Here is a 19,039-nt window from a genome sequence, read left to right on the forward strand (position 1 = left end):
ACAAAAAAAAATTACTCTCATTCTTTTTTTCGGAATCGAAGGTTCGAATTCACTTTCATCACTCGAAGTTATTTGTGCCGATTCGATGTTTGAAGCAGAAATATTTACATTATGAGAGATGGTAATAAAATCGGTTATTAAAACAAAAAAAAAATACTTATTTGGAAAACCGTGTAAAAGCGAAAACGTGTAAAACTAGTACCGTTTAAATCGGGGGATAGGTGTAGTTCCATATATACTATTGAGATATCTCATACATGACTGGGATTGGAATACTTAATGGTTTTAGTGGGATGCATATCATCTACGAAACAGCACTGGACTTACATGTGCCCACGCTCTGACACGAGGCCTTTATCTTAGAAATAAACTCATAAACAATTTTGTTTAAGAATAAATTTAAATATAGTTAAAAAAATGCGTTTTAAAATCGACTGTATTCTTTCTTTTTATGACCCCCGCTATTGGAGGCCTCTCGTACCCCTATTTATTGGTGGGACAGGGACTTTATTTGCAATTTTTTTTTTGCATGATTTTTTTATTTTCTCTCTCTTCTTTTATATTTTACTTTCTCTTTCGGTCTATTATCTATCTTTCATGCTACATTTCTACTTTCTTACCCTTTTGCTAAAATCGACTGTATGTAGATAGTGTGCAAAGAAATTCATCTAAGGGTAAATTATTTTAAGAGTTTAAAACTAAACTATGTTTGTCTGTGTGTAGGAGCAGAGAGCAAGGGCAGTGGCGCGGCGTGGGAGACGCTTGTACTGTTCGCTGTTAATTTCACTCGACTAAATGTACACATGAACATGGGAAACGTGATGGGAAACGTCAGGTCAGTGTTCCCATTCAACAATTTACTATTTTTTTATTCAATTGCATTATAGATAGATAGATAACATAGATTATAACATTAAAATACATATATATATATATATATATATATATATATATATCTTTAACTATGCGGATTCATGAGAACCACATATTAACTCAATAGAGCAGTCATGTGCTTTATGACTGGCTTGTGATGGTAGGTCCAGTGTTCGATTATCTGGAGATGGTACATCTAGTGTATAATAAATAAAACTGAAAGAAATTGTTGTTTGTAAAAAGCCTTTTTTTTTGGATAAAAACTTTTGTAATATGAAGCAAAGGTTTGATCGGGCGTTATTTTGCGGAAGTCCATCCTAAGTAAGAAAAGAACCAATAGGCTAGATAGTTCACAGAGTTTCACTCTGTGTTTGGCACTAATCGGTGTAACATAACTCCTGAAGATGCCCCGTGGAGGGGTGAAACGCGTGTTGAGTAATTTGACGGTGACAGTTGTGTGATTCGCATTGTTTGCCGCATGCGCATTTATCAGCGGGCTGGCGGGTGGTGCACTTTGTTGCACGACTACCACTGCATTTGCGGAAGTGGCTAAATATTGGTCCTTTTCTTACCTAGGATAGACTACAAGGTAACGCCTGATTCCATAAAACATTAAAAACCTTGCATAGTTTTACAAACACTTGCCAAGATCATCTTTGGTAGTTTTTATATGTTTTATTACGAAATTAATAAGCTTTGTTGGCTAAATATCTATTGATAATCGTTTTACTTACTTTCGTGAAACCAAAATAAATATATTCACATAAAGAACAATGTGAACAGGTGAGTTGAATGAAGCTATCCAATTGGTCCTATATGAAATCTATAGAAGTCTAAGTCCAGCGGTGGACGAATGATGTCCACTACTTTACACTTTTACATTATCCAATGTTTCAAACGATTTAAACTAGATGTGATATTAACAAATTTTTATTGCGATTTTCCCTCTCTCTCTAATTCTCGTTATGCTCTTCTCTTTCTCTATAAAACGGGTCTTGTCTCCTAATAACAAATTTTTTTTATAGTTACAAATATTTCACGTGGATTAAATTCTAAGGTACGCAATTGCACACAAATTGTGGTGCGGAAGTTTTTTATATCTTTTTGATATTAATTTTGGCAAAAAGGAGGTATAGATAGGCGTTATCAAGACGGAAACTTATATCTCCTTTTGCTAAATTTGGACTCTTGTATCAATATTTCTTTGGTTGAGTTTCCTCGGCTGTTCTTTTTTACTATTATCATTTATAATTGTAATGGGCTATGAAAGATAATTTGGTGGACCGGCTCAAGGTCACGGGAAGTCGCTGGATTGGTCACGAAGTTTGTGAGTCCTGTCTTGCAGCTACCGTCTATCACCTGACATGTATATATATAAGTAATAGTCGATGTTGTGATGATCAGCTGGCAGAGCCGGTCACTGGGCGCATCGGGTCGGCTGAGCATCGGCAGGATTTCCCTGGATTGGTCACGAACTTTGGGATTCCTATGTCTTGCAGCTACCGTCTATCGACTAACATGAATCTGTCAAAGTAATAATGGACGTTGTGGTGATCAGCTGGCAGAACCGGTCACTGGGCGCATCGGGTCGGCTGAGCATCGGCAGGATTTCTCTGGATTGGTCACGAACTTTGGTAGTCCTATGTCTTGCAGCTACCGTCTATCGACTAACATGAATCTGTCAAAGTAATAATGGACGTTGTGATGATCAGCTGGCAGAGCCGGTCACTGGGAGCATCGGGTCGGTTGAGCATCGGCAGCACCCACCGCCGGCACATGGTGGTGCGCGTCGAGCTGGGCGCCTCTGCCCTCGATGCGCGCGCCGGCATCGTGGGCGGCGCCATCTCGCTTGCAGCGCTGCGTGCCCACGGTTTGTACCCACATACATACCTATCCTTATTTATTTTGGGTGGACTTAATGCCTTGTGCCATATTCTTCCAGTCAATCTCATCACTAAATTTTGTGGCCGCATATGAAAAAACATATTGATGAATAATAAACATACTATAGTGCACTTATAATTATATATAGGTAATATAAACACACGTACTTTATATCACAATACACTTACAAGGATGTAGTAACACACCTTTCACTCTTATCGAATAAAGATTACATTGAAAAGAAGTGCCCACGGACCATCCTCTTGCAAGTGTTCAGGACGATGGTCTCTTAATTCTTCTGTTTTTTGCTTGCAGTTAAGACACGGGTTATTTAAGCTAACCTTTTAAATGTCAACTTAATCTAATGATGCTTTCACCGAGTAACTGGTCAGCGTGGTTGAAATGATTTACCTCGAGACACCAGGACTACATGTATATGTTTAATTTGCACCAATCCGCTTGTCACGATCCGCTCTAAAAAAAGGAAAAAGTAGCTATGGGCAAGTACGCAGAGATAGAATGTGGGCACTGCTGTCAGCGAAATGGTTCCAGGTCCAATTAGCAGAAGAAAAGATGATGTTACGGAAGTGACTGGGTAAATAAGCAAGACAGGGATGCGTGGAATATACTAAAGAAGGCCATTATGATCTATTTTGAAATCGAACCCTTGATCTACAATCGAAAGTCACATTCCTCTACCACTGTTCAGCTGTATTTTATTAATTATTTTACTTATATATTTGTATGTAATTTTAATTTTTTTTTAATCCCACATTTAATTATGATTGCAAGGAGCAACGACAGGCTAATACAAATTAAAACATGGTTCTATGAGTTAAACTTTAAAGTAGTACGTAGGTGAATTAAAATGTCCATTGTTGGTATTATTACTTAAACAATATCCAGCCTGTAATAATTATAATCATTTAAAGTATAATTTTCTTGTAATAACCCTGTAATAAATCTTTATTTTTTGTCACCAAACATTACGGTGAATGGAATGATTTCATTCATTCATTCGTTCATTAATCAATGAAAATAAACTTCTAATTTTTCATTCAATGAGTGTTACCAACGTCTGACATTTAAATTAATATTGGTGTTTTTTGTCCAGTGCATATCGAAGAGGAGCCAGGCTGTAACCCTGGTCATGTGTGCGGGGTCCAGCTGGCGGCGCTGGAGCTAAGGCTGGAGTACATGGGCACAGTGGTGCTGTTGGCCCGGGTGTCCCGCCTGCGCGCCGCGCTGCGAGACGAGTGGCTTGCTCGCGCTACCGCTCGGAAGGCACGAGCGCGACCGAATGCACGGTATATAGTAAACAATATTTAATTTTAATATGAAATATCAAATTAGCTACATATTCACTCCTTTAAAGCTTTTATACCTGTAACCAATCTCTTGATCACAGGCCGGCCATAATCCTCATCCACGGGACCCTGAGCTGGCACCAGCTGCAGATACTGATGAGTCGCAGCACCACGCCCGATCTGCTAAAGATGCAGTTGAAGCTCGAGGAGTTCTTCACGCAGCAGTTCAAGTCCAGCAAGAGAGTGTTCAGTTCCCTCCACCCCAGCTACGCGACCGCCAAGAGAGATAAAAGAGAACGTATGTAACTGTACCAGGGTACATGAATATATACTTCTTGGGTTTTTCCTCATGATTGAGGGTCCTGGCACAAATGTACCTCATGTAAAGAAAATGTGGTGTATTTTTATTCTGGTCCAGGTCTGGTGGTACTTTTAATCACTTTGAAATAAGTGTTGATGAGTGACGTTCGTTTTATTTTAGCAGTGTATTTAGTAAAATTACTAATCAAATTCGATGTAATATTTCTTAAACATGGAATTAAACGTATACTAGTTATGTGGAATAAAAAGTAGTTGTGATGTGCTTCATTTAATACGACATTTTCTTTGATCACAACCTTAAAATAAAAATAAATTAACGGAAAAAAGTTTATTATTCGATGAACGAATATTTAAATGACATCTGATAGTGTATATGTATCAAAGATGTAACTATGGTGTCAATATAGTTGATGGTCACTTTATTTGTTCAGCGAACGTGAACCCCGCTGCCGATCAGCAGCAGCAGGTGGAGCTTCGCCACCACCGGCACTGGCAGAAGGTGCTTCGCCTCGTGTCTGGCATGCAACTGTCAACGCTGCCCGCGCCTCTACCCGCCAATGGTAATCTTCTTTGTCTCCAATTCCTTATTGCTGAGGGTCGTGACTTCCCTCAGCTACTGATGAAGAAATCTCTAGAACAGTGAGATGCATGATTTGCTTTTATGGTTTGGGAGGGAACGAGGCTTTAGGTGTAATGTATATGTGATCTCTACCAACCGAAAACACGTACTGTGGTCTATTATTGTCTATGGTCACCGTAGTTGGGCACATAATTTAGTTTCGCCTTCGCTTTAAATGTTTATTCTTTAAAAATGCCAAGATATCTCTAGAAAATACTAATGCCAATCTTTATAGAAACTTTCCAAGGTATATATTACTATATACCGGGCCGGGGACACCATTGCTATTGTAATATACTGCTGAGATCAAGAAGTAATGTGAAATTGTCATTTAAAACTCCCGGAGCATTAGGAAAAATGGTAATATTTTTTCTATGTTTTTAGGTCTGTATATAATATTACACCATTACAAGAGTGAACAAAAAATAATCTTTGTTTCAGGTACCGTACTTGGAGGCACTATGGAGCTCCACGGCACCAACATCTCCCTAGGATGCTTCCACGGGAACAGCATGAAAGCGAAGTCCTGGGCGCTGTTCAGCCTCAAAGACCCTTGTATAAGCTTCGCTACAGAAGCCCAGCAGTTGGAGAACGATCAAGGTGCGTTGTGGGCGTGCGATATTATTGTTAAATCCTCTTTTTTAACTTAAAAATACCCACTTTATTATTTATTAATATATAGGTGTTTTAATACGAATCAATCAAACATTTGGTAAAGTAACAAAAAAGTATTTTTTAACCTAAGTTAATATATTTCTGTACATATCTGGCTTTTTAATATATGTGTAATAAAAGAATAAGAAATCAAAACTTTTAAGTTCTAGGAAGTAGACACGGCAGTGTATAAACACGGGTTGTCTTTTGGTTTCGGGAAGTCACGGCTTGTGCTGTTGCAGATGACCTGGAGGTGCAGGCGGTGCAGAGCCTGACAGCAAGTCTGGGGGGTGCAGGGGCGACTGGCGCTGTGGGTGGTGGAGGTCACCAGTCCGTGGCGACGGTGGTGCGAATGACCCGCTCGCTGCTCTTCCCGCCGCAGTTCAAGACGCTGCGAGAGTGGTTCCTATACGCATTCGCCGAGAGCGAGATAGACGGTGAGTGCGCATGCGCAGCTAACTCTACCACACTATACGCAGTTTTTTTCATTATCATCTCATCGATGATGTTGCGACTTTTGACTTATTCTCTTGTTGTTCTCATCACTCAGCTTAGCTGACTTATCATTTCATCCGCAGGACGTAAACCACTGTCTTTCCATAGACCTCCCTCGTATAACCAGGTTGATGATGAAATTGTGGCGACATAATCGCCGCTGCAAAATACATCACTCCCACAGAGACATTCTGATATTTCTCGTTCTTACGTCATTCATACACACATTGACACTTCACCTCTTCTCTGATGGGACAAGGTTCGCTTACATTCTGCATTTTATATATAATTGACAAGGCAATCCTTATGTCTGATAATAATTTGTCGTTAGTGGTATTGTGACTGTGTTATTTTATTAAACATTGGTGTCAGAATAAAAGGGATGCTTCTATCCGTATCACTTCCTAAAAGATAATGTATTTTTTTATTTGGTTCATTAGATAAACAATAAAGTTTCCAGAACACTATAATTATAATTCAGGAGGTTATAAGTGATGAACCTGCTTGGCCTTGTTGAAAGAAAATCGTGATGATGAAAGACATGATGAATCCTTTCTTCCCTAGCAGCTCCAACACTTTATCCAGTGTCCACTTTGTCCACTGTAATAAAAAGATTTTAAAATGAAGTAAAATAAAAGAAGATTACCCCAGCAATCCTTAACGCAATCGTATACTGAAGTTAGGTTTTTTTTTAATTAAGAACTTTTGTACTCTCTGTCTTGTTGTAGGACAGGGTTAGAACTTTTCCTTTTATATCTGCACTCTTCTATCATTCTCTATATGATATACCTTTCCTCTTCTTTCAATCTTCAATTTTTTATTATTCTTTTTCATACTTATTTCCGTTCATTCATCGCCTCACTTCCTTTGCTTCGTTCCTCCAATATTCGGGTTATACCACATTTCTTTATCTTACTTTATATATTATTTTGTGCTATCTTACATTCATATTTAATATGCTAATTTATTACGAATTACATATCATAATTTATTTTATTTATACCTAACATTATTTTCGTGTTTTATTATTTATTCCAAGTTCAATGAAGTTAGATTTGTGGTGGTTAGTATAGTTTATAATTTCATAATGTTACAGCGATAGAGCAGTTCCCGTCGCTGGAGAGAGAGGCAGGGGCCGCGGGGGGGAGTTCTGCGGCCGGGGGCGTTGGACCTGGATCGACGGGGAGCACGGAGCGCGAACGCGGCAAGGCGGGCGAGCGACACGTGCGCGAGGTGATCTTCGCTCTGCCCGCGCTGCAGTTGCACCTGCGCACGCGTCATCTGCAGCGCGCCACCACGCCCACTGAGAACGGTGAGATAGACACGCCCACTGAGAATGGGGTATACACGTCACAGAAACCTGCAATGAAAACAATTAAACACCTATACCGCATTTTGAGTCGTTTCGTTTTACGTTTTTTCAAAGCTGCGACGGAGCTAAATTACTACTAATTTTCACTGCTTCGTTAGATTTTCCAGTTTGCGTTGTTTTCGATTAGAATCTTTACATGATTTTGTTATAGAAAAGCTTAATTCACTTTGCGTCGTGTTTTTTGGAACGTTACGTAAATTGTGTGCGTGAGTGCGTGTGAAAAAAAATTCTATTAACAAACATTTAATACACATGTGCCATCTATGTATGTGATATATTATACTAGTCTAGTTTATCTTAAACTCATTTAAAATCAGTTATACGTATTTAATAATATCTACTAACAAATATACGCCTGAAAATATATAATACACATAAGTTCACATGAAAAACACTTTCACTATAAAAGCATAATGCTTATAGATATATAGATGTTATAGAACTGCAATCATAAACAATATCATCTGTGTTTATTTTTTGGTTTTGACGTGTGAAAGAGGTAGATAAATGTGGTAATGTACTATACACACATATATGGTCACTTATTTAAAACAGATTATCTAAAAAGAAGCTAATGCAAAATAAAAAATCTTTATTCAACAGACGAGAAGCCAGTAGTGGAGTGCAGTTTCATCACGGAGTTCGAGGATCATATCTTCGTGTCCGTGGACGCAGAGGCTTTCCTGTTCCTGCACGACCTCATCTCCTCCTACATCAAAGAGAAGGATCGAGTGGTTAGTTGATATTTATTTTTCTTCTTCTTTTCAGCTGGTGGACGCTCTGCAAGGTATAGGCTTCCAACCTTAACTATGTCTTCAGTCCACTTAATTGCCCTGCTACCCACGCCACATCTATAGGTTCGTGGTCGGCACTCGAGAACTTTCTAGACCTAACACCAATCGATTGTATAGGCCATGTTCTGCGCCCAATGTCACCTCCGACAAGCAATTCTCGAATAGACGCATGAGAGTGAGATAGAAATATAGGACACTTGCAACTGAGATCTTCTCTCCTCTCTAATCTTTGGTTTAATTTTACTCATCTCACTTGATGTCGTTTTCGAGAAGCAATTGATATATGTAAGTTTAGTATAAGTGATTATGTGAAACTATATCAGATGCCGGGCGGATCGCGGGCCAGTAGCGGCAGTGCGGCTACTGAGGCGGCGCCCCCACAGGACTACCGCGACTACCGCTGCGTCACCTGGCACCTGGAGCCCACCGTGCGGTAAGATACGCACAAACACACATATATATATATATATATATATATATATATATATATATATATATATATATATATATATATATATATATATATATATATATATATTTATATATATATATATATATTTGTGGCGTGCATATCGCGCGCCACTCAAACACCAAGCTCTTACCCACGTGACCGTCAATCGCATCGCGGCGGCGGCGGCAGTGAAACAGATAAATGACAGATGGCGCCATAGTAGACGCAACGAAAATCTGCATCGCGCTGTTGAGAGTCTCCGCGCTCATTATAAGGGCTAGCGGAGGTGCGGTCAACACACGAAGAAGCAACTGAAGATCAAAAAGCAACCGACGAACAAGAAGCTACAGTACTACGACCACTCTTACATATTATAATACTAGCTATGCCCGCAACTTCATCCACAAGGAATTTTACATTACACTTATTTAGTTTATTTTTTTTCGTTATAAAATTTTCTCAAAATTAAAGTAAATTAACCCTTAATAACCTAGAGTTTCAATTTTGATACCAATCTTTTAAATCGAATGTTCCACATTACTATTATTTTTTTTTATAGGTTGGCTGTACGTATTTTACTGTTGTATAATATTCTTTACAACGAAATTAAAAAATTTATATATTTTTACCTTCATCTAGACCCTCAAGCAAACACAGTAATATTAAAATAAGATCACTTTCGCAAATCAGGCTATTAAGGTTTAAGTTACTCCTTATTACATCAGCTTCAGATCTCTGAAATAGATAGATAGACAAAATTAAAAAATGTATTTTTTTGGTATATGTGCCACATATATGTGTGCATGAAGTAGAAAGCGGTCATTTAAATATTACGAACATACACTACAGTTTTATTTATTTGTATATATATATAAATAGCATGCAAACTCACTGAATATAAGTATTTACAATGCGATTAAAATAAGAATAGGACGGGCTCTCGGCTAACTTCACTCATATAAGCACGGTCAGCATTAAATATATAAAATAAAAAAATAATAGTACTTGTTTTTGTTGATTGTTTAATTTGTTCTACAATGAGCAAAAGAGGTAGTGTTTTACATCGGCGAGCTCGTGAGATTATCAGCAATGTTGATAAGTACTTCGAGGAAGAGAAAAAACGTGCCATTATGTTGTTGGACCAGTTAAAACAAGTAAGAATTGTACCAGGGCCAGATGGCAATATTCATATATCGCGTGATGTATTTGGAAGTTTCATTAAGCATTTGGAAACTGCTTCGAAGGTAACCGAGCGAGTGACTTTAGCCACTGGTATTATTTTTTAACATTGCTTTTTTGCACACTATACCAAGTTCCCGTTGTGACGTCACAACATAGCGCTAGGCCGGTCCTATTCTTATTTTAATCGCATTGTAAGTGAAGGACATCGTTAGAAGGCTTTTAAATTTGACTTTGCAAATTTGTGAACAGGCTGCTGTCGTGGGCGGGTAAATCGATCGAGCCTTACGGCGTGGACTACATCCTGCAGAAGCTGGGCTTCAGTCACGCCCGCACCACCATCCCCAAGTGGCTGCAGCGTGGTGCGCTCGACCCACTCGACGCTCTTCTATCAGCTGTGTTACTTCGCCTCGTAGCGCTCGTGCCGCACAAGTCCTAACCTTATTACAAGTAACATAAGATTCAAAATTCTTTGATCCATACACAACGGGGGAAATAAGATATATTTCTCTAAATATCGCCCCACCCCCTTTTCTAATACAAATAAAAGTAATCATTATACATTCGAAAGGTGCTCAACTATGAAAGTCGAATCAACATATATATATGCAGTGCTGTATGTATTTCGTGCACCAATGAACTAGTAAAATGAACACAACGTATTAACATATATAGATGTATAGACAATGTATAGTCAGTCATATTTATTGTAAATTTGTGTAGCGGGTAGATGTTGCTAGCTTGTAGGTATAAACTTTTCATATCCTCTATAGTGAGAGAAAAAAATTAAAAAATAAGCTGCGCCTATAAAATCCTATTAATAATTAATTATATGGTTGAACATATGACTGTCATATGTAAAAAATGTTCCACGATGTAGCACCATGATGGATCATCAGCTTTCAGCATCACCATTTTCATAAGATATCCACAAATGGGCAATAAGACATCGATGACTTGTCACGTATAAATAAAATAATTCACACATAATATACGGTACCCGGCGATGAATAATGCACATCGACGTATAGAAAGAGACATTCGGCTAATTTCGGCTTTGTAGAGCGTTATCTCTGTCCCACACTACCTATGTGACGTTCTGTCAGATGTGCGACAGAGATAACGTTCTACGAAGCCGAAATTAGCCGGTTGTCTCTTTCCAAAGGTCGGCATGCAATATCGACGGGTATTGTAAATAGCGAAATATAAAAAAAAATTACGCATCGTTCCAGTTTTATGCATCCACTGGTCGACTTATTCGGCGTTTACCTTCATAGCTGAAGGTGACACCCTTCCTGGAAAGCCTTGGTCGATTCGAGTTGACAACTTCCGTAGTCTCTTTGGTCTCTTTCTATTCTCTTTCCGCGATACATACGTAGGTTGCAACTGGAATTGGATTCTTCTCGATATATTTTTAATATAACTTGTTGGAAACTGCCGAAGGATCTTCCAAAGACTTCAAGGTCATCTGTCCACTTTGTTGTGTCCAGGAAACCTCAATGTCCACCTGTTCTACAATATGTGGTCTGACCTGCCACTTAAAACGCCAATTTACTGGACTACATCGGTTACACTTCATTCCTTATTCGATCTCGTGGAGAAATCCTAAGCATAGATCTCCATATGGAGCAGAAAGGTTTCCAATGAGACCTAGAGAGAGACCACATTTCAATAACAAGTGTTACCAGTACATTGGTGGTAGAATTTCCAAAATATTTCCCACGCGTGAGAACTATGCTCACAATCAAATTACAAGTAATTAATCACAAAACTTACGATTTTTTAGTTATATATTATTTTAGTATATACAGGGGATTATATATCCCGTATTTTCAATGCACGTATACACAATATATTTTTTTGTATATAATTCCAATGATTCTGTAGCGGAACTGTACAATATGATTTTTATAAATGATTTTATTTTTTAATTATTTATTCATGTTAAAAAGACATTTTTTATGTAAATTAAATAAAATATGAAAATCAAAATTAGAAAAAATACTTGTCATATGTGACCAAAGAAAGTTATAACATGGATATGACATTACGTATTGGTAAATAAAAATTGCATTAATTATTATTTATATTTTTATTACATTAAGTCCTGGCTAGTAATGTCACTATAACTCCAATTTTTTTTTTAATTTTATTTTAAAATTCCCAAAGGCATATCTGTATTAATATATATACACTTGAAAATATTTTTCACGTATCAGTCTATTACAGTATTTTCCAAACTTTTTTGTACCATATCCCACCTTACTCTAAAATTCCTACGCCCTCCTATGTAACATATATAATTATATATTAAAGCGAAAGGGTTAAACTCCACTTACAAAATTGTCCCCTTGTGGGCGTGGGCCCCACGCTAGGTAACACTGATCTAAAGTTTTATTTAACATCACATTTAATTGTTCTGATAACATAAATCTAAAAAGATCTCAAATAACAATCATAAACAATGCCAAAGTTCAACTCACAATTAATATAAATTAACAATTATTTGTCATTTATTTGACATTTATGCAAATGTCAAACCCGGTCTGTCAGTTGTGACACAGATAACATATAGTTTAATAGTACAGCATTTTTTTTACGTATAAGTTTTGACCGAGATATTGGTTATTTGCTTTTATAGATACGAATGGGTTATCGATTAAAATATAGATAATCAATCACTCGGTTTTGTTTAACAAAAATAAATATTTGAAAGTTCATCTGTGAACTAGAGAAGACATAGAGGGTAACCCCCGAAGAACAAGATGAATTAATTTTGTTTCATTTAATGTGTTCGATACTACATAACACAAGAAATTTGAAAAACTACTTATTTTAAATATAAAATGCAATGGATTTGGGATTTCGTAATTCCTCTTTATTTTCGTAATGATTTTATATTTTCTTTATGTAATAAAAAGTAGCATCTAATATGTAACACCCTTTATTACATAAATATGATTATATATATAGTATAATATATATAATGATAGGGAGTTTCATAACCCCCTCCCCCCCGCTATCTTAGAGTTCTTAGGCTAGGCGCCCTCTGCGTTATGCAACTTCAGAGGCCCTAAGCTAGGGGCCCCCTGCCAAAACGTTGATCTTTTTTTTTTAATGTTGTAAAGCTAATTAGCAAATGGGGAAAAACCTCCTTGACACCTGGGAATGTCGCCCAAGTAGTGTCGGACTCTAACCGACTAAAAACCCCATTTGCCAATCTCCCCACTTTTCAAATTGATCCATCGACATGGAGGTCAATGCCTTTTGTCCAGATCCTTCTATGTGTCTTCAGGTCAAGGTGTTTCCTCGAATCTTTGCTTATTGTTTATGTCTTACTTACTAGTATTAGTCGTTCTGGCAGTTTTTTTATTTTTTTTGTTTCCCTTGTTTTATTGTTATTATTTTTATTATTATTAAATATATTGCTTCTATCTTTTTTTTTCACGCCTTCTTTTTTATTATTTATCTTATACTTATTACATAGTTACTTATCACTACTCTATTATATGTTACCTGTATATATGTCAATATATACATTTTACATATCTTTCTTACATAGTTTTATTTCTACGCACGTCGTCCTCCGCCACCCGGACGCAGAATTCCGCAAAATCACTTCGAGTCGTTTCGCATTCTGGCCAATCTTTAAGCGCATTTTGCCCAATTTCCATTCCATGCTTTGCTTCCAGTTCTAATCTATGCCTGATGTACTTTGTGCATGCGGTTAATACATGGATTACATTTTCCTTCGCGTCCGGGTCGCAGATACACGTCGGGTCTGTTTTACATTTAAACCAACATGAAAGAAGAAACCGCCATGACCTGTCAACACTTGGACCAATAAGGGGTCCAATTTGGAAGTCGTTTGGAAGAAAAATTTTCGTTGATGTTTCCTCTTCCTCACTATCACCAGGGTAGAATGTTTCGGCGAGCAGTATCTCTGACTCTTTCGTGTTCAATTGTCTACCGTTTGCTACAAGCATTTGGTCACTTTATATTGTATGTGTTTTATTTAGTACCCTGTAAATTCCGTCCCACATGCTTTCCCGTTCTTGTTTCGTGCAGAACTCCTTCCATCCTGGTCTGTGCCTCAACTGCCGCCTCTTCATACTTTCTTTTTGCTCTAAGTTACTCTTCAAATGTCTGTGAAAAAATAAAATAAATGTAAACAAAAAGTCCCTGTCCCACACCAGATAGGGGGTACGAGAGGCTCCCAATAACGGGAGCCATAAAAAAGGTACTCTTCAATAACATATTTTTTCCTGCTAGCTGCCGCATTCCGTATGCGCTTCTGCTTCTTAATATTGTCCTGATTTAACTGCTCTATCTCCTGAGACCACCAAGGGACTGTTCATTTTCTAACAGGATTTTTCCTTTTTTGGATGCTTTTTTCACATGCCTTGGTAACGCAGTCACTGTATGTTTCAACTGTCGATTCCAACTTCGTGACATCCGTGATAACTTCTATTCTTTCTATAATAATGCCCTTGCGGTTAGGTTCTTATTAAGTTTTTCCTTGAAATCAGTAAAATTCGCCCTTTTAGTGTTGAAGATCCTAGTGGACAAGTTTTTTGTTTGACAGAGTTGTTCGAATAAGATGGTAAACGCGACTGCATTGTGATCCGAGCTTGTATCGCCTCTTATAGTTTCAAAAGTGGGATCTTCCCCTATGTTGGGGATTTGAAGCCCGATCTCTTCAAAGAAAGTCGACGGTTCAGCCCTTCTATGGTTCTCGGTTTTACTACCCCACCACGTACTCTATGCATCAATATCTCCTATGAGCAAAAATTTTTTTCTGATACTTGTCGTTAATTTTTTGAACGAGGTCGGGATATGGGGCCAAAGGGCTTGTCCTCAAAATACACCGAAACGAGGGCCAGAGTCTTAGTGCATGTCTTCACAACTAAGACCACTATATTTCCAGTGGTTAGCTGGAGGTCTTCTATTTGTAGGTCCTGGTCGAACACGATCACTGCCGCCTGGACCCTGCCTGTTTTGGGTCTTTTGTATTACCCTTGTTCTGGACTTCCGCTTTAGCTCCCCCATTGCTCCTACATAGGGCTTCTGCGCCAAAGCGAATTTGGCCTTCCTTTTAGTTGCCTCCTAAAATAATTCTTCCGTAGCGAGCCTCTTGCGTTGGAGGTTGGCTTGTATTATATTATACTTTACTTTCATTTGGACGCCTTTAGCAATAAGCTACACTACTCCTCGCCACCGCGTCCCATCTCTTTTTCACTGGACATTCAGAGTCGAACGCATTGTGGTTACTGGTGTCCATCTTAGCTAAGTTACAGTTTCTACAACTGGATCTATCACATGATATCCAAGATGGTCATTCTGACCTTAGGTGTGGACCAGAACAATGGCTACACAGACTCTCCGTTGATATTCATGTCTTTTTGCCATGGCCGAAACCGAGGCACTTTGTGCATTGGATCAGTGGAGACTGATCTTTGACCGTTCGTTTCTGGATGTCTATGTAGACGACGCAAAACGTTGATCTTAGGTTAGGTGTTCTCTGCCCCCTGCCAACACACGTCTTAGGTTAGGTGTCCTCTGCCCCCTGCCAACGTAGACGTCTTAGGTTAGGTGTTCTCTGCCCCCTGCCAACACAGACGTCTTAGGTTAGGTGTCCCCTGCCCCCCGCCAACGTAGACGTCTTAGGTTAGGTGTCTTCTGCCCCCTGCCAACACAGACGTCTTAGGTTAGGTGTCCCCTGCCCCCTGCCAACATAGACGTCTTAGGTTAGGTGTTCTCTGCCCCCTGCCAACACAGACGTCTTAGGTTAGGTGTCCCCTGCCCCCTGCCAACGTAGACGTCTTAGGTTAGGTGTCTTCTGCCCCCTGCCAACACAGACGTCTTAGGTTAGGTGTCCCCTGCCCCCTGCCAACGTAGACGTCTTAGGTTAGGTGTTCTCTGCCCCCTGCCAACACAGACGTCTTAGGTTAGGTGTCCTCTGCCCCCTGCCAACGTAGACATCTTTTTTTTTTTTTTATGACCCCCGCTATTGGGGGCCTCTCGTTCCCCTATCTTGAGTGGGACAGGGACTTAATCTTTTAATATAATTTTTTCACAGAATTTTTATTGTCTTTCTCTTCTATCGTTCTTCACATAATCTTTCAGTCTTGTCTATCTTTCATGTTACATTTCGTCTTTCTTTCTCATTCGCTCTATTCTTCTGACATTCTTCCCTTTTTTCTCCTTTTTACATTTATAATTTTAATTTCATTTAACATTGTTTAACATTGATCTTATACTATTATTTTACATTTTTGTTCTTCTAGCTTTTTATTTTGTTTTATATTTTTTATACAATGTTTGTTTTGTTTCTGTCGATGGCTTTTTTTGCGATTTCTCGACATAGGGATAAAAATGTCTTTTTATTTTCGCCACTGATCAGGGAGGGTATTGTCTCCTCCCTGACTTGAATTCCAGACCGGCACTCGAAGCCGAACCGGAGTCCCCCGAATGCGGGACACCGGGCCACAAGGTGGATCACGGTCTGGTCCACGCCCGGTTCACAGAAGCACGAGGGGTCCTCCTTGAGCTTAAACCTATGAAGGTACTCAGAGAACCCCCCGTGCCCCGTGAAGAGCTGGGCCGAGACCGCGTCCACCTCGATGCTGCGGAGCACGCGGTAGGCTGAGACGGCGTCCGGGAAAAACATCCTCGTTACCGAAGCCGTCGTTCCTTCCACATACCTCCTGTTCCATTCGTCGAGCGACTCCAGTCTCAGTTGCCGCTTGACGAATGAAACAGGGCATCTCTCGTACTCTGGTCGTCTTTTACTCTTCAGGGCCGCTTCCTTGGCAAGCTGGTCCGCCCTCTCGTTCCCCTCCATCCCCGCGTGCGCTTTCACCCAGAACAACCTTACATCCTTCCCTTTTTCTCTCGCTTTCATTACATTCTCCTTCACTCTTAACGCTAAGGGATGGAGGGTGTCCGATCTTGCGACAGTTTCGAGAGCGGACCGCGAGTCGCTCAGTACGGCGCAGACTTGCGCCGACTCGCCGGCCGCGTACCCTGTTGCCTCAGCTAGAGCCAGCAGCTCTGCCTGGTACACGGTGCAGAAGTTGCCCAACTTGAGTTTCTTTGTGTATGACTCTACGGCGCCCCGCTTGACGCAGAACGCCGCACCCACCTTATCCTCTATGCGGCTGCCGTCGGTATAAATTACCAGATCGGCAGCCGCGGTGGCAAGTCGGACTTCCTCCGCACTTTCCCCCAGACAGGAGAACTCCACACCAACTTGACCAGACGGGTGTGGTAGTCTCAGGTAGCTGACCGGTACCTCCAGGTCTCGGTCCTTTACCACCTGCCGGGAATGACCCTTTCTTATTTCAAATAAGCGGGCTGCTTCTTGGACCCGAAGGTCCAGGGGAAGCAACCCGGCAAGTAAAAGGGCCGAGTGCAGGGACGCGGTCCTGTGGGTCCTCGCGATCTTCTGCGCGAAGCCCCGCTGGACCGCGTCCAACTGCCTGCGGACCAGCAGCTTCCTAGCCGCCGGCGCCCATGCACTCGCTGCATACAAAATCGTCGGCTCACGTAGACATCTTAGGTTAGGTGTTCTCTGCCCCCTGCCAACACAGACGTCTTAGGTTAGGTGTCCCCTGCCCCCTGCCAACGTAGACGTCTTAGGTTAGGTGTCTTCTGCCCCCTGCCAACACAGACGTCTTAGGTTAGGTGTCCCCTGCCCCCTGCCAACACAGACGTCTTAGGTTAGGTGTCCCCTGCCCCCTGCCAACGTAGACGTCTTAGGTTAGGTGTCTTCTGCCCCCTGCCAACACAGACGTCTTAGGTTAGGTGTCCCCTGCCCCCTGCCAACGTAGACGTCTTAGGTTAGGTGTCCCCTGCCCCCTGCCAACGTAGACGTCTTAGGTTAGGTGTTCTCTGCCCCCTGCCAACGTAGACGTCTTAGGTTAGGTGTCTTCTGCCCCCTGCCAACACAGACGTCTTAGGTTAGGTGTCCCCTGCCCCCTGCCAACGTAGACGTCTTAGGTTAGGTGTCCCCTGCCCCCTGCCAACGTAGACGTCTTAGGTTAGGTGTTCTCTGCCCCCTGCCAACACAGACGTCTTAGGTTAGGTGTCCTCTGCCCCCTGCCAACGTAGACGTCTTAGGTTAGGTGTTCTCTGCCCCCTGCCAACACAGACGTCTTAGGTTAGGTGTCCCCTGCCCCCTGCCAACGTAGACGTCTTAGGTTAGGTGTCTTCTGCCCCCTGCCAACACAGACGTCTTAGGTTAGGTGTCCCCTGCCCCCTGCCAACGTAGACGTCTTAGGTTAGGTGTTCTCTGCCCCCTGCCAACACAGACTTCTTAGGTTAGGTGTCCCCTGCCCCCTGCCAACGTAGACGTCTTAGGTTAGGTGTCCCCTGCCCCCTGCCAACGTAGACGTCTTAGGTTAGGTGTCTTCTGCCCCCTGCCAACACAGACGTCTTAGGTTAGGTGTCCTCTGCCCCCTGCCAACACAGACGTCTTAGGTTAGGTGTCCTCTGCCCCCTGCCAACAAAGAGGTCTTAGGCTAGGGGCCGTCTACCCTGTCTCCGTGAAGGTCATAGGGTAGGTGCCCCCTGTGGTCCTACCACCTCACGTCTTAAACTAGGGGTCCTCTGTCCCCATAGAACCCACGTCAAGCCCGCGGAATTCGCAAATGCCATTTAGGCAGCAGTGACAGTCCAATCCAAAAATTCAAAGTAGATTCAAATGATAATTTATATATTTACTTCTTATCTCTACTTCCATTAAAAATTAGTTATAATTTAACGTTCAATTTTTCTAGAAAAGGTATCTATGTTCTTCGGGTGTTATAAATATATAATTAGAACAAATATCTTCGGGGATTACTTGGTAGAAATGAAACTACCCTCAAAACTATAATGAGGGTAGGTAACAATAATACAAAATTTTAATGCAACGGTTTACTGGTATATTATTTGGACAAACGGGTGGGTGGGTCTACTATATTCATTGTACGGATATAGTTTTAAATTGATAGCGTGTGTTTATTATATTCCAATGCTAGTGTATTAAAGTTTTTTGGTGTCCGATACATAAATTGTGAATTACTATGCGATTAAAATAAGAATAGG

At 40.6% G+C, this 19,039-nt stretch overlaps 1 protein-coding gene across 1 annotated transcript in view; it reads left to right on the top strand.

Annotated features, from left to right (window-relative positions):
- Positions 1 to 10,388, top strand: part of tweek (transmembrane protein KIAA1109 homolog tweek) — a 68,732-nt gene extending 58,344 nt beyond the window's left edge. Inside the window, exons 46-56 of the mRNA XM_068765465.1 lie at positions 730 to 835; positions 2,586 to 2,743; positions 3,872 to 4,028; positions 4,160 to 4,362; positions 4,817 to 4,945; positions 5,446 to 5,604; positions 5,901 to 6,095; positions 7,250 to 7,465; positions 8,129 to 8,259; positions 8,643 to 8,752; positions 10,202 to 10,388. Of these exons, the coding sequence (XP_068621566.1) occupies positions 730 to 835; positions 2,586 to 2,743; positions 3,872 to 4,028; positions 4,160 to 4,362; positions 4,817 to 4,945; positions 5,446 to 5,604; positions 5,901 to 6,095; positions 7,250 to 7,465; positions 8,129 to 8,259; positions 8,643 to 8,752; positions 10,202 to 10,388 (1,751 nt within the window). The remainder of the gene's footprint in view (positions 1 to 729; positions 836 to 2,585; positions 2,744 to 3,871; positions 4,029 to 4,159; positions 4,363 to 4,816; positions 4,946 to 5,445; positions 5,605 to 5,900; positions 6,096 to 7,249; positions 7,466 to 8,128; positions 8,260 to 8,642; positions 8,753 to 10,201) is intronic.
- Positions 10,389 to 19,039: the final 8,651 nt, after the last annotated feature.

The sequence above is a fragment of the Battus philenor genome, unplaced genomic scaffold (genome assembly GCF_028537555.1).
Source record: "Battus philenor isolate CCGP_79_NKW_IND1 unplaced genomic scaffold, ilBatPhil1.0.hap1 SCAF_2, whole genome shotgun sequence".
NCBI classification, from domain to species: domain Eukaryota; kingdom Metazoa; phylum Arthropoda; class Insecta; order Lepidoptera; family Papilionidae; genus Battus; species Battus philenor.